The sequence below is a fragment of the Trachemys scripta genome, chromosome 12, assembly GCF_013100865.1.
Source record: "Trachemys scripta elegans isolate TJP31775 chromosome 12, CAS_Tse_1.0, whole genome shotgun sequence".
Taxonomy (NCBI): Eukaryota; Metazoa; Chordata; order Testudines; family Emydidae; genus Trachemys; species Trachemys scripta.
Window position 1 is genome coordinate 5,517,470 of NC_048309.1, and position 14,559 is coordinate 5,532,028.

General features: G+C 46.3%; 1 protein-coding gene across 1 annotated transcript; it reads right to left on the reverse strand.

Annotated features, from left to right (window-relative positions):
- Positions 1–360: 360 nt before the first annotated feature.
- On the reverse strand, positions 361–13,385 carry PPDPF (pancreatic progenitor cell differentiation and proliferation factor). The gene is made up of 5 exons (XM_034787407.1): positions 13,208–13,385; positions 6,034–6,123; positions 2,588–2,665; positions 2,047–2,143; positions 361–765 (listed from the first exon to the last, which is right to left on the reverse strand). The coding sequence occupies exons 2-5, from the start codon at positions 6,086–6,088 to the stop codon at positions 651–653; spliced, it is 345 nt and encodes a 114-aa protein (XP_034643298.1). The 5' UTR covers positions 6,089–6,123; positions 13,208–13,385; the 3' UTR covers positions 361–650.
- Between the last annotated feature and the right edge of the window lie 1,174 nt (positions 13,386–14,559).

The following is a 14,559-nucleotide window of genomic DNA, read 5'->3' on the forward strand; positions in this document are numbered from 1 at the left end:
CCGGCAGACAGAACTCTAGCCAGCAGAAGCCTGCTATGGTGCCACTCGAAAGCCACGCTCAGCTTCAGTAATTGAGGGTTGGGGGTGTTTTACTAACCAGTTGCAGATCTGTGTAAGTAAAGTTTAGCTTTAAGTGAAAGCACTCGTGTTGTCCTGTTTGTGGCACCCATCTATCGGTCGGACGGCCGTGTGTCCTCTCATTTATTTCCTGACACCACCACGCACAGAGTAAAAGTTACCAAGAGCTTTGGGTTGAAAGAACCCCAGGTAACAACAGCCCCTCCACGACAGAGCAGTAGCACTCAGTGAAGGGCAGAGCTCACATGGGAGAGAAAAAGAATTAAAGTCACACAGCATTTTAAAGGCTGCTTAAGTTTATTAGTTTCCATTGAACAAGTAAACAAAAAGCGTTACCAAGGCTGTATGGAAAGAATACAGTCAAATTAATGAAACGGTACAAAGATGGTGTAAAAAATTTTTTTTTTGTTTTTTTTTTTTTATTTTATTTTGTTTTTTAAAAACCCTACATCTAAATACTTAACGCAGCCTGTCTACTCTACGGGGAAGGGGAGTGGAAAATGGGCTCTGACTCCTAGCGTTTGGATCAGAAGCAGCAACCAGGCGGGCAGCAGACAGATGTGCCAGCCTGTTCACGCAGACGGCCCAGCACTCGGTTTGCTAGGCTCACTGGCGTGGCGCTTCCTCATTACTTCCTGAGCCAGGCCACAAGTGATCATGCCGTTGGCCACCTGGAAAGTTCCTGAACTGAAAGACAAGAGAGACACGGGGTGAGGGAAAATGAGAGAAGCAAGCCATCTTTGACACAGCTGCCTCAGATACAAGGCTGGTGAACTGCAGTTCCCTGCTCTCATTAGAACTCCGCATATGTTCCCACTGCAGTGATTCCAGGACAGACTTCTACTGAGAGTCTCCGAGTCCAGAGAGACGGTGGAAGCACCCAAACTCAGCCATCACTGCTCCAGATTGGGCAGCACTTCCTGGCTACAGTGAGCAACATCTGCAACAAAAAGCTGTGTACCTGACAACAGTCTCTTATTGGTAGCAACAGCTCCACTGTTGACTGGCTAAGACAGCCAAAGCTATTCTCCCGCCCCCTTGATTTGCTGCATCCACAGGGCTGCATGCAACCATGTGTGCACACAAACTAGTTAATCCACATCCACACCTGCAGTTTCTACTGCTGCTGCCTATGCAAGGTAGGCCTGGAATCACCCCCCTAGCATTTAATCTCTGGCTCTTTTCCTGCACTTCTTGGGTCTGAGCACTAAGCTTTTGAGGACACTTTCCTTGAGGGCCATTACATTTGGTCCTTTTATTGTACCAATTTTCAATGGCTACAAAGGAAAAATAAATCCTTTCCTCCTCTGGAACTTGTAGAAGAATTCAGCAGACAGAGAAGGACTTTCTGTTCATGACATGCATGTTGTAGTAGCCGGGTCAGTCCCAGGATATTAGAGAAATTAGCTTCTCTCTCACCAACAGAAGTTGGTCCCTAACCCACCCTGTCATTTGGTTCATGATGGCTTTTACACAAAAAGCCCATTTATTTCAAACAAACCATTAGCTTCCCCTACTCCACCCAGTTAAACAGATGTACCATCTTCCACAACAGCTGAAGAGACAGGCCCAGATCCTCAAAGGTATTTAGGTGCTTAACTCCCATGAGAGTTAGGCAGCTGAGGAGGATATGGGCCTCAGAGTTTTAGGTCTAGTATCGTCTAATAATAAATAATAATAATAATGAGTGACAGTGCTACCGTTCCCCAGCTACAGTGATTCCTATTAGCTCTTTGCTGCTGGGTGGATTGTTAAGATTCAAAGCACTTCAGGAGAGGCCCTCTGGAAAGTATTCTAGATATGCAGTGCAGAATGCAACTAAGCAGAATTATAAGAAGTTACAGTTTGTATACCTCCACAACACAGCCCTCCCTTGTCCTCGCCATTCCAATATTCCAAGCCACCCTTCAAGCTTCTTAGTTTATCCCCATTACCATATTCCGAGTGAGCTAAAAACAAACCACTTACTTCTCTGGGGATTCTGACACAGTTGTCATGATGAGATGGGTTGGCTTTCCAAAAAAGAAGCTAGCCCACCAGTGACCGGGGTCAGACTTGGGAAGACCTGAAAAGCAAACACTTATGAAATATGACCGCTAGGTATAGGGAGCTTGATTAGGAGGTACAGCAGAAATAGTTACTTCCCTGATTACCACGGTGGTCTTGCTACACATGCTAGCAAGAGGGCAAATTAAGAAGCTGGCACTCTACAGTGGTGCCTCATGAAGGAGTAGACGCCAGCTACTACAACTTCAGTTCTCTTCTATGCAGTCTCTCTCTCTATAGGGATTTTTCTGCCATTATAAATGGATCTGTATAACCCATGGAGAATGTACTTAGTTACCACTGAGAATGTTTTTGAAGCTACACTGATCCTCTGAAGAGCTGTGGAGAGGGCAGCTTATTTTGTATTAAAATTAAGGAGATGGTACAAGAGCATTTTGACCACAAGAGTTCCCCTCCATAGGAGGCTGGGCCAGAGAGTCCAGGCTGTAGGAGAGGTGCTTACCCGGATGGTGAGGAATAACCTCCCCAGAGTATTCAGCACTTCCACAGGAGCTGTTGCTGGAAGTGGAACCCAGACGCCCTGTGAACGAGATTGCATCCCATCAGACCAACATTTCCCTCTGCCAATATTAGATCTACTGCTGTAATGAACATCCTCACTGCAGGTAGTACAAGGTTTGCCATTAAAGATAAAGTATTCGCCACGTTACTGCTTCTTAGACTCGGGTACTAGTTTCCATACCAGCTAATGTCCTGTTCTGAGTATCGGCTGGTACGTGCCAGCCTTTTAATGGCATCTGCCCTAGCCAGCAAGCATGAGAGCATGTTTGAAGGACGTGTTAGTCTGCCATCACACATCTGGAGATATTTGTAAGTGTTCCTTTACGAGATTTTCTGGCACAGTGTTTTAAGAACAGATTCCTTCACACCCGCAGGACAAAGAATAACCTCAAATAGCTTTCTCAGCAAAGTAGGTAATTACAAGCAGCGGCAGGTTAATGCCACAGATTGGAACACCTTACAAAACCATTTGGAAAAGGTCTTTATGGAACGTCTCACTCAGCAAGTGGATACAAGTAACCGTAACCCACACTCCATTTCTTGCAAGACACAAGTATAATCCTTGTGTAGGATTCTAGGTCATGGAGGGAGGGGGAAGGTTTTGGTTTGATGCACATTGGGAGTCTCCCCTTCTAGTGTGGGTGAGATAGAGGCCTGGGCTATGCCTAAAATTTAGGTTGACCCAACTAAGTTGCTCAGAGCAGTGAAAAATGTTGCCTCCTGAGCACTGTGGTTAGGTCAACCTAATCCCTAGCATAGACACAGCTAGGTCAATGGATGGATTCTTCCATCACCCTAGCTTCTGCCTCCTGGAGAGGGATTACCTACATGGAAGGTTTTTTTCTGTCAATCAATGCAGGAAGCGTCTACCTTACAGCGCTATAGCTGCTGCGCTACTGTAGCATAGACATTCCTGCACGGGGGGGACTTGCCTGACGTAGGGTAAATCACAATAGTTGCCACATGGCCAAAAGGAGCTTGCTGGAAAGGTGCTTTATGAGACAAGGTCCCACCATATCAATTTCCCCCCCTCCATCCTGCATCTCTAACAGGAGTGTGGGGAGAAGACCACAAGATATATTGGAATTGGAAAAGTTTCAGAAAAGGGCAACAAAAATGATTAGGGGTATGAATGGCTTCCCTCTGAGGAGAGATTAATAAGACTGGGACTTTTCAGCTTGGAAAAGAGACGACTAAGGGGAATATGATAGAGGTCTATATAATCATGACTGGTGTGGAGAAAGTAAATAAGGAAGTGTTATTTACTCCTTCTCATAACACAAGAACTAGGGGCTACCAAATGAAATTAATAGGTAGCAGGTTTAAAACAAAAAAAGGAAGTATCTTTTCGCATAACGCACAGTCAACCTGTGGAACTCCTTGTCAGAGGATGTTGTGAAGGCCAAGACTATAACAGGGTTCAAAAAAGAACCAGATAAATTCATGGCTAATAGCCACTGATGGACCTATTCTCTAGGATCAGTGTTCCCTCTAATTTTTCCCACCCATGTGTGGAATGAATTTTGTTATGTGCACCAATATGGAGGTGATGCGTCACATAACAAAATTCATGTGGTGGGGGTGGGGCCGAGGGGTTATTATGGGAGGGGACTCATAGCTGGGGCAGAGGGTTGGGTGCAGGGGGTGAGGGCTTCGGCTGGGGATGTGGGCTCTGGAGTGGGGTCAGGGATGAGGGGGTTGGGAGTGCAGGAGGGTGCTCTGGGGCTACTGCGGGGAGAGAAGCCCCCCAGCACTGCCGCCGCAGCAGCTGGGTGGGTGGGCGGGGGGAGGGAAGAAGAGGCATCTGTCCCCACCATAGGAGCTCTGGGCTGCAGGATAGGCGTCCCTCCCCGGCCCCAGCACAGCAGGTCTGTGCCTTGGGCTGGCCCCAGCCACGCCTGGGTCTGGGCTGCCCTAGCCGCGCTGCCCCGGCCGCAATCCGGCTGGGACTCGGGCCAGGCCGCTCCGGGAGTTGGGGCCAGGGGAAGGGCACCCCCCTCCCCCAGCAGGTCCCCAGGCGGGTTCCCTAAGTGCCTGCATGGCACTAAATAGGCTGCTGCACGGCCGTGCGGCTTACAGGGAAACTTAGAGGCTGGGGACACCCCCCGCCCATCCTGGCCTGTTTGCCAGAAGCTGGGAATGGGCGACAGGGGATGGATCACTTGAGGATTCCCTGTTCTGTTCATTCCCTCTGGGGCACCTGGCATTGGCCACTGTCGGTCGACAGGATACTGGGCTAGATGGACCTTTGGTCTGACCCAGTACGGCCGTTCTTATGTTCTTAATCCTCAGCTGGTGTATTTGGTAAAGCTTTATGGACAGAGGAGCTAGGTTAGCTCAGACCACCTGAAGATCTGGCCCTGTACTAGAGGCTCATGTGGCCATCCTGTATTTTTCTATTTACTTTGCCTTTTGCAGAAGCATTTGCTCTACACAGCGTTTAGCTAGTCACCCCCCCACCCCACCCCCACCCTATGCTCTCAGGAGCGTTAAGGTAACCCTGGAAGCAGCTGCTTTCAAGAAGAGGAAAACAGCCGTTAAACCCCCCATTGAGAAATCATTGTTCCTTTGTTTGTATGGTAGCTCATACGGTTGAGTACAGACACTGCTGGCACAATTAAGGGAGTGTGGATCATTATTTCCCAGCTGCGTAGTAAATAAGACTCACCCCCATTCTTGGCTCTTAGCCTCCTTTTTCAACAAAAAATACGGCAGTGTCAGGCATTTGTTTTGCATGAACAAAAAGTGGTCTTTGTTTAAAGAGAGTTTAGCCGGGCCTGGATGGATCATGTTTATTTCAGAAATGCCATGACATTGCCATCAGCGGATACTTCTAAGTTAATCCGCACTTCGGGTCCTAGAAGGAGTTCTGTTGGTGATTCTTTGAAAGGGACAATCAAGAGAGAAATGGTACATTGGCTATGCACTGAGAAAGGATGCAGAAGTGGATGGCTTTGGCATGGGCACACAGTAAGCAAGAATAGGAGATAATGTTTTCACCTCCCAGTTATCTAAAGCACTGATCATTCAAACTGGAATTTCCAAAGGCATCTAAGGGAGTTGGGGTGCTCAAATCCCATTGAAATTCAGTGAGGGATGAGCACCCAACTCCTTTAGACTCCTTGGAAATGCAAGTTAAAGAGGAGCCTATAAATACACTGTGGTTGGAAAGCAAATTTGAGTGTTTTTGAGCAGTTCTACATGGGCATTACAAACTTCTACCAAGGTAAGAGGAGAGTTCAGCGACTTATCTTAGCAAGACCCACTCCACAGAAAAGTGTTTGCGCTAGATCGATATATTCCCCACCCACCCACACAAGCGGCTGCCGCGCGGCTTGTGAGCACCTCCATTTTGCACCCGTTAAAGGACAGTGTAGCAGTTCTTACTTCTGTAGTAGTCATGGGTTGCCACAAGTGAGCCGCTTGATGGGATTGCTGCCATGTTACTTGATCTTAGTTCTTGTACAGATATCAACCCTGCAAGACAAAGGAGTGAGCCTTCAGAAGATGGGGAGCGTCCATGACCACATACCACCATACATGCCAAACCCACAAAAAAACCCAAAATGCAGGAATTGGGCTTGGTTTTTGGCTTAATTGGCTTGTGAGTTGCTCGCTGGCTAGTTTTTGGCTTAGCTTGTTGCTTCTTTGGCTTGTAGCAACTCGTTGCCTTTTTTGGATCGGCTGCCTTGGCGGGAAGAGAGTCAGGGGTGCACAGTGGACCCATCACAGTCCCAGACTGCATGCTGGGGGTGGGGTGAGGGGGGAGGATCTAGTCAAATAGGGTTGGGGCTCTTAGGGATTGGCTTGGTTTGGCCTTGTTTTGAAATGGGATTAGCTTGATTTTTGGTTTATAGTGAAAGTCAGAGTGCTTATTTGTGAAAGTTGGCAACTGTGCATACTACAGAGAGCAACTAAAGTGGCACAAGACTCAAAGTATTTTCTATTACCATCCTCATGAAGCCTAAACTGTGGGATGACCCAACATGCAAACGAGGGGAAAAAAGCATGTTACATGAGACATCATTCAGGGTGTTCCTTGATTACTGAACTAGATTCAGGATCTCTCAACTTTCACTTAAAGTAACAATTCCTAATGTGCATGATGAAGTTGGTTCTAGCCCACAAAAGCTTATGCCCACATTAATTTGTTAGTCTCTAAGGTGCCACAAGGACTTTTTTTTTTTGAAGGATTTGAGTAAGTTTATCTTGCAACATTTCTGACAGTGTAATGTGCTAGTTAGTGTTGATGTTCTACCTTCTTGGGTCTTCAGATTGTATTAAGGGTAATTGTGTTTTCCTCTGTATGCAGTACATACCTATAGCCTATACCACCACCATGGACTAATACTTTAGAAGTTAAAAGTATTGTCTTAAACAGAAGCTAATCAATAAGTCACAGGAGGAACCATCATGAGCACAACTTTTCCATTCAAAATGAGACCATCCTGGCTAGTACGTATTACCATTACTGTGAAATATGTGCTGGAACTAGGGATGATAACACACACACACACACACACACACACCCTTGCCAGGAAGGCATAACAAAGTATGTGTGAATGACACAAGAGGGAGGTTGATGAACAACAATGGTGTCATGATCTGTTTTGTTTTCATCCCTATGCTTTGTATATTAGCAGCAGAAATGCTTGTGCACTCATGCAGCTAGACACCATGTGACTCGCAGCAAATCACAATTAGACACCACGGCTCTAACAGTGGACATTTGCAGACTGCAGAGTTGTTTGATCAGCCCATTGTTTAACCAAAACCCCCAACATCTAACTTCTCTAAAATGTGAGGAAATTGCCGTACACAAGATGTCCTTTAACAGAAAGAGGCTAAGCTCCTGGATAAATTACTTGTTGATAGTTCTCACCCCTACAAATTAGTGGATAGGACTTTCCAATATTCACTTGTTTTAAAAATGTGACAGTACATTTAATGTTGGGACAACCTGTGAAAGCAAGCTACAGCCACATCTTCAGAGCAGTCACCACCCGGACAAAGGTCATACACCATACTGCCATCTGTTCTGTAGGTCTGTCTCATCAGCCATGTAGATGTGTTTACAAACACTTTCAGAAATAGATGCAGGAAAAATGGCTCACTTGAAATCACTCCCATCCTTCCAAATCAGTGCACACCACGCAATGCTTACAGAGGATGGATGATCCAGAGATTAAAGCATTGGAATGGGACTCACGGGATCTTGGTTCAGTTCTACCACAAACTTCCTGGGTAACCTCGGGTGAGTCAATGTGCCTCAATTCCTCATCTGTAAAATGGGGATAGTATTTCTTTTGTCCCATTTACTTACATTGCAAGCTCTGAGGCAGGGACATGTGTAGCATCCAGAATAGTGGGGCTCCCACTCCCCGTTGTAACCGGGAGGGTGCTACTTTAATATTAAAGAATAAGAACTGTACGGTGCTCGGTTTCCACTGCTCTTCCTCATCCGACACACACAGCCAGGCTATCGTAAGTAGAAATAATGAAGGAAACAAACATGCCCATTTACTTCAACCACTCCGAGTTCTCTGCACTATCTTCCAGGCATACAGCCAAGTGACAGTTTACAGAACAGTCAGCTAATTATAAGCAGCACCTCTTAATGCAGCCCATTATTCATCGTGAGCTGTGAAAAACGGGGTATGAAATATTAAGTATTAAGGTAGCGGGACTACAGGCACATACGCTGGACACAAGGTCAGCCCTGCTGACATCTGACAACCTGCGAGTGAAGTACAGCTGGCTGGGAACAAGAAGGGTTTTTTTGGTCAAAGCTCCAGCCAGCTCTACCAAAAAAATGCAATTCTAGATTCAGTGGTAGGAAGTTAGAGCCCAAAACAGCCCCTAGCCCTCAAAGAGCATTGGGTAGTTATCAAAACATCCTGTCTGTGCTGATGAGTGGGATGTAGAAAAGACAAAGCTGCCAGCTAATGTTAGCTAAGGTGTGGCAGCCTTTCCTTCCTGATGTGCACTTTGGAAGTGACACACATCTGGCAAACCAGGTCACTGCAGCGGTGCCACTTCTAAGCCACGGCCCACTGGCTTAATGGAGTATTTCACAGGCACATCACACCTCTTCTTCACACTCTAATCTAACCTTGGTCTGTTTCCAGGCAAAATTCAAGCAGTTTTTCAATCTGGCTGCCTAAGGAACTACCGCTTCCTATTTGTCGTCATGGCTGCTAAAATGCAGTCCCCAGATGCTGGAGACCTGGAGGCAAAATGTTCTCAGATGGTTCCCCCACTGTGGATTCCCTCGCTGTTCAGGCAAGCCAGAGGCAGAGTTTGTTAAGTCTTCCGAGCAGAGTACAAGACTCGCCTTCCTTTGGCCAACACCCTGGCTGTTCAATAAATTGTTATTTGTTTGCATGTGACAAGCCCGTAACCACACCACCTAACTACAGCATGATGCAGTGAAAACACTATCTTCAGCATTCTCCTATTTTAAAGCCAACTTCATGCTAGTCTTAGCACCGATAATAATTTGTTACTATGAAACATTTACAAAATGATTAGTTAGGGAAACCAATTCAGGGAAGTACAGTTGATCCAAGAAACTTCTCCAGACACATTAACATGCAGGGATTTAAATCTGAATCCCGGAACACTGCCTGTGGGAAACATCCCACAAGGTGGATCACACCAATGCTGCTACTTATCGGACAGATGCTCTGTCAGACACAGAAAACAAGGTGCATTTAGGACAGGGATACTCAGACTTCAGTGGTTCAGGAGCCAAATTAGCGATCAACATTAGCTAAAAGAGCCATAGTCGTGTGAATTCATGGTTTCATTTTCTATAATCCTATATATTCATATTTAAATAGTAGGAGAGGGAATATATATATAATTCTCACAGCAAAATGACCAAGTATTAGTTTATCCACTACAATTGGTTAACATAGCAAAGCGTCCCAATTTAATTATTAACCAATCACACAGTGTTTTAATATCATGTGCTGCAAAGAGCCACAGGAGACACAAAGAGCCGCTCACAGCCCCTGAGCTTCAGTTTGAGTGTCACTGGTTTAGCATCTGCCAGGGCACAGCCATCCCCTGCTGCTGCAGATAACTATTCACGCTGTGCTTCCCCAGTAATCTAGTGTTAAGGTGAGCCTGTCGACTACAGGAGAGGAAGACGGGGGACAGGTTATTATCTAGTAAATTGGACTTGCCATGAAGGGTATTGAGTTTGTCAAGAGCTGTGACTAGGCAATAGAACAACAGGAGCAGGGAGCCTTGGGAGAAATTCCTCATACCCTAATAACCAGCACCACTGACAAGGCCAACCCAACTATTCCCAACCAAGGCGAGTGTCTACAATTCATCACCTTTCAAAGGAAGGAAGAATGATTAAGGGGCAGGGCTTTAATTTGAAGCTCAGCTACCAAAGGAAGAAACTACTGAAATGGTAGCTGTATATTCTAGAAAACGGGTCATGCTCCATCTTGCTACGAAATGCATATCTTGGGTATTTCCATGTCCCTCACCTTACTATAGTATCTAAACACCTCGTGGTCTTCAGTGTGTTTACCCTCACACCACCTCTGTGAAACAGGAAGCGTTATCCCCTATGTACAGATGGGAAACTGAAGCACATATTAAGTGACTTGCCCAGGGTCACACAGAAAATCGGTGGCAGAACCGGTCGTTTAGCCTGGGACTTCGAAGACCCATGTTCGTGCTCTCTCTCAGCATCTTAGGATGCTGAAAGGGGATGAGAAGAGAGCTCATTTGTGTAGCAAAGGACCCACCTGATCACCATGGATGTAAGGGCAAATGGCTTTTCACATTCCTCAGCATTTACTCACCACATGTGAAAGACAGATTTAGGCCAATCTCAATTTTGAAAAAACAAACACCAAATGTACAGACATGACCAGTAGGAAAGAACCAACCGGAACCTCAACTGGCAATGAAGGCTGCAGCCTCAAATTTGAGGTTAACATTTATTTTATTTCCTATTCTGCATTTAATAGACTCCATTAAAAACAAATCATATCCCACTTTCAGCCAGATGCAGGTCACTCCATGTCCCACATTTTAAGCTACACACATTATATGATGAAGGCATGGGGTCGGCAAGTCAGAGTTTATTGAGAGAGAGAGAGAGAGAGAGAGAGAGAGAAAGAAAAAAAAAACGATTCTGGTTTGTCCTTGGTTGCTAAATTCTTATCATAGTGTAAAGCCACACTCAAACCTCTGGTGAGCAGAGTAACACACTGACAGATTTATTTCACATGTAGGCATTTCTGTGTCAGTGGCACGAGTGCTTAGAACTTGTCCTTAATCTCTAGTCTTTGAAAAGGCAGTCTCTGTTTTTAGTCACTCCACTTAAACCAGTGCTTCCCAAACTGTAGTACATCCGCTTGATATTTTCTATCAATTCATTTCACAATAATATTTTAAGAAGATGGTACGTGAACCAATAAAATTAAGTTAAAAAGAATCCCCATTACCAGCTTATAAAACACCTTTGTAAAGTTATCAGCATTCAAGCATGTTGCTGCATGAAAGGTTCTGCTGGCAGATGTGATCAGTTTTCTCTGGTGTATCCAGTGCACTTTTCCTTAAAGTATCAGACTATGGATAGTAAGCGCCTCTTCAGATTTCTCTTTCATTCCATGATCAAGAATGACTGAAATTGTTTGATGGAAAGGGTAACAGCTGCATATTAACTGGCTTAATAAACCTCTACTACACATTTGTGGGTCTAACAAACTTGCTTGTTTTGCAACAGATGTGGTCTCCTTACAGATTTTAGTGTTCAAGGAAATCAAATGCAGATGAATGTACAACATGGTCCATCCAGTAGAAGATTCTGCTAGTCAAAAATGACCACGGTCATGTAGCCATAAGCAATGCTGGGTTAGCAAAGGCAGTTGGCACATCTAGTAAAACCTTCACAAACTGCCTAGAAGAACCGAGTTTAAATGAAATCTGGTTCATACCAGTTTAATCAGAATCACCACACACAGACATTTCCCTTCCTCCAGAGCACGTTTGATGAGGCAATACAATTAATGCAGAAGAAATAGAACAGGGACAGATTCACACCGCTTGCACACTTCTTAGCTGGATGGGAAAAAATAGACTGCACTTCTACACCGGGGGATGGCTTTAACATTTTTAGAAAACTGTGTGGGTTGTGGGGGGGAAGGGAGTCAGTGTCTAGGGTTATGTAAACTGAAGGGAAATCATCAAAACATGTTTGATTTACAGAGGGGGAGGAAGTGGCCATTTCTTTTGTCTCTCGTCTCTTGTAGAGAATTCTTTACTTGCCTGCAGCTGGGGGTGGGGAACTCTGCTAGAACACACAAGCTGAAAAAACCGGACTGAACTGGCTCGCAGCAACCTACAGAGAGCCCCATCCCATCCCCCTTGCCTAGCTTCTAGTCCTGTACTTCCCTACAAGCATGATCCAACTCGTTCAGCACGTCTCTCAAGTAATTTGTGGGGGAAGGAGAGCGGTAGAGAGGAAAAAAGCATGTCAAGGATTTGGGGGGGAGAGGAGTGTCCGGATGTTCAGTCTCGTACCCTAGGCTAATAAAAAAGCCACGCACAGAAAGCAATGCCCTCTCAGCTCTACGATCAGCAAAGGGCAGCTGTGGTAACATCCCCATAGCGAAGCTGTGTCTAGAGATTGCACAGCAACTGGTTTGGGTTAAAAGATTCCCCAAGACGCGTGCGAGGGAAAAAAAAACAAGACAAAGACGGAGCAGCAGACCCTGCACATGGGGGGAGCGTCCTCTGCGGAAAGGAAACAGTTGCCAACATCCCGAACGAACTCAGCGCAATTCTTCTAGGGTGCCCGCAGCTCTGACCGACTGGGGCCAGCCCAGGTGGGCCGTGGAACGCCGGGACACGGGGGTGGAACGCCGGGACACGGGGGTGGAACGCCGGGACACGGGGGTGGAACGCCGGGACACCGGCCCCTACCCAGGCACTGGTAACGAGTAAACCCCATCCATGTAACTTACAATGCAACTGACAAAGCTACTGGGAGCCCGTTTCGCTCCTGTTTCGGGGAGACACGGGGAAACCCTATTTTTCTTCCGCTTCAAATCTTCACCCACGTCCCCAAAGGTTCTGTAGGGCGGTGAGCTGGAAAGGCCCTGTCAATCCTGGGACAGTTTCACCGAGGGAGATCGCGTGTTTCATTACAACGCAGAGCAAAAAGGGGGAGGTGGGAGAAGAGAAGAGAAATCCCTCAAAATGAGAGGAAAACACTTAAAAACGCCTTTAAAAGCGAGATCTGGGGCGAGACTGTCCTCCTTGGTCTCCCCACACAAGCAAGGCTTGGCAGCGTGTCTGGAAGCGGAGAAAACACACCAAATCAGCCCTTCCCCAAATCAACACGATACTCGGTTTAACAAAGCTGGGGTCGCACAGATCTACAGTCACCCGCCACCCCTCTCCGGCATCCCTAGCTCACCCCACCACCAGTTGCTCAAAGTTTCCCTTGGCGCAACTATTCTCGGAAGCCCCAACCCGACTGGGTTTTTGGGGAGTGGGGTGTGTGTGTGTGTGGGGGGGGTTGTTTTACCTTGTTTCTTTTCAGCGCTGCTGCCAGCAGCACCTTCACGGCTTGAGATCACAGGTGGCGAGGCTCAGGGGAGTAAACGCTAGGCCACAGAGCCCATTTGCAAAGGAGATACTGGGAGTGCACTCCACGTCCACAAAACACAGCCAAGGTCTACGGGATTTCAGAGGCAGCGCCGCCGCAGCATGGCTTTATATAGGCCGGTGTCATCACAGCTCGTGGACACGCTGGGGACGCCCCCAATGGGAGGGGACACAGGAGGGAGGAGGTTTCCACCCCTAACCTAGGGGGTAAGGGCCCTCTCGGTGTAGGGGCTGGGACGTCTTGTCCGCGTTGGGATCGGAAAGTGTCAGCCCCACGGGTTATTGCACAAACTCTCTGTGTTGTTGTCTGGTGCCTTGTGTATTGCTAATCCCGAGTTCACACATTCAGCAAGCAGGAAAAGGGAGTGAATGATTCGGAGAGAGTCCCCTTGCAGATCAAAACCTGCCTCCTGTTGGAGAAAAAAAAAAAAACAGGCAACATTTTGCAAACAGCCATGCCTCTACCCCTTGGGGGCAATAATACGAATGATTAAATTAATAGGGCAAAATCACCCTTGATGCAACTCTGCTTAAGTGAAGGGCGTTACACCCAGGGATGAATCTGGTTTATTAATGTAATTAGAAATGTAATATTTTTGTTTTGTTTACACTCGTCTGTGTAAATAAATTAATACAAAATGTAAGGATTAGAAAGGGGAAACTGAGGTCCTTGCAATGAGCTCAGGGCTTCACCTGCCCAGAGCCCCCTGCAGGATTGGGAGCATATGCCTCAATCCTACAAATGCTTCAGTCAATGTAGTGTCTCTTATATGACCCCTTATCACCATAGTATCTGAGGACCTCAGAATCATTAATGGATTTATTCCCACAACATCCCTTTGAGGTAGGAGGCGATCATCTCCATTGTACAGATATGGAACTGAGTGACAGGCTGAGGTTACACAGGAAGGCTATGGCTGGCGGTGACCCAAGAACTGAACAGGGCTGCCGGTCTGGTTCCCTATCCACTAGGCCACACTTATATTATATACACTCAAGCCACTACATAACTTTACTCAGGAGACTGGTTCCAGAGCTGTAAGTGGGACTACTCACATAGGTAAGTTATGAATGTTCTTCAGTGTTTGCAGGTTCGAGTCCATATACAGAACAGCATAAATGCAATTCCATACTATGACATAAAGCAATTGCTTACTTCAAGTCTCTGATCCTGCAGCCCCCACAGAATATCCCCATTCGGTGGGAGTTTGGGTTATGGAAAGACAGCAAGATATGAACGCCCATCAAATGTTTCTTACAAAAGTGAAGGAA

What these genes read in the sequence shown, in the direction of transcription:
- PPDPF (XM_034787407.1), bottom strand. Translation starts at nt 6,088, where the DNA reads ATGGCAGCAATCCCATCAAGCGGCTCACTTGTGGCAACCCATGACTAC. An exon ending in AACCCATGACTACTACAGAA is followed by an intron (nt 2,666 to 6,033) that starts GTAAGAACTGCT and finishes TCTCGTTCACAG; the next exon opens with GGCGTCTGGGTTCCACTTCC. An exon ending in GTGTCAGAATCCCCAGAGAA is followed by an intron (nt 766 to 2,046) that starts GTAAGTGGTTTG and finishes CTTGTCTTTCAG; the next exon opens with TTCAGGAACTTTCCAGGTGG.